Source organism: Corvus brachyrhynchos, unplaced genomic scaffold, assembly GCF_000691975.1.
Source record: "Corvus brachyrhynchos isolate BGI_N302 unplaced genomic scaffold, ASM69197v1 scaffold366, whole genome shotgun sequence".
In the NCBI taxonomy this organism is placed as follows: Eukaryota; Metazoa; Chordata; class Aves; order Passeriformes; family Corvidae; genus Corvus; species Corvus brachyrhynchos.
The window spans coordinates 62,752-63,766 of record NW_008238645.1 but is presented as its reverse complement, the minus strand read 5'-3'; the positions used below and the strand labels follow the sequence as shown (position 1 = coordinate 63,766).

The window sequence follows — 1,015 nt, the reverse complement described above, 5'->3', positions numbered from 1 at the left end:
CCAATTTTTCCCCAAAACCCCCAAGTTTTCCCCCAAAAAACCCCAAGCTTTTTCCCCAACAACCCCAATTTTTCCCCAAAACCCCTAATTTTTCCCAAAACCCCCCATTTTTCCCCCAAAAGCCCCGTTCCCCCCACGTCTCCCTCGTGCTCGCCGACGCCTCCAGCGCCTGTTACTGAACCCGGGGTTTTTTCCCCCAAAAAAATTTGCACTTTGGTCGAAGGAAATAAAAGAGTTGCAAAAAAACCAATCCCCGCTTGGCGCCGGAAAACTCCTTTTGTTGCTCAAAAAAACCGGTTTTTCCCGGCAAAACGGACTCGTTTTGGCCAAAGATGGGGATTTTTCACGCGCTGGAATCGCCCGCCTTCCAAAACCCCAATTTTCTCCCAAAATTGCACCGCTTTTACCCTAAAACACTGATTCGCTCAAAAAAATTGGTTTCCCCCACCAAATTTCCCCGTTTTCCCAAAAAATGAGCCTTTTCCCACTCAAACACACCCATTCCCCGCCAAAAAAATGATTTCCATGCTAAATGCCCATTTTTCCCCCCAAAAAACCCCAATTTTCCCCAAACCCTCCAAACTTTTCCCCAAAACCCCACATTTTTTCCCCAAAACACCTTTTTTTTCCCCCAAATCCCCAGGTTTTTTGCACAAAAACTACTGGTTTTCTCCCCGAAACCCCAATTATCGTCGAAAACCCCAAGTTTTCCCCAAAATCCCCCATTTCTCCTTAAAAACCCCAAGTTTTCCCCAAAACCACCAATTTTTCCCCCAAACCCCCATTTTTTTCCCCAAATCCCCCATTCTTTCCCCAAAAACTACCGGGTTTTCCCCCAATACCCCAATTCTCCCCAAAAACCCCAGGTTATTCCCCAAAACCACATTTTCTTTGCAAAACCCCCCATTTTTTCCCCAAAACCCACCATTTTTTCCCCAAACCCCCATTTTTTCCCCCAAAACCCCCATTTTTTCCCCAAACACCCCCTTTTTTTCCCCCCAAACACCCTTTTCAC

At 46.4% G+C, this 1,015-nt stretch overlaps 1 gene segment (V, D, J or C); it reads left to right on the top strand.

Moving 5' to 3' along the window:
* Positions 1-765, top strand: part of LOC103617937 — a 6,851-nt gene extending 6,086 nt beyond the window's left edge. The window contains 1 exon segment of the C gene segment in view: positions 123-765. Coding sequence covers positions 123-412 — 290 coding nt within the window.
* The last annotated feature ends 250 nt before the right edge of the window (positions 766-1,015 follow it).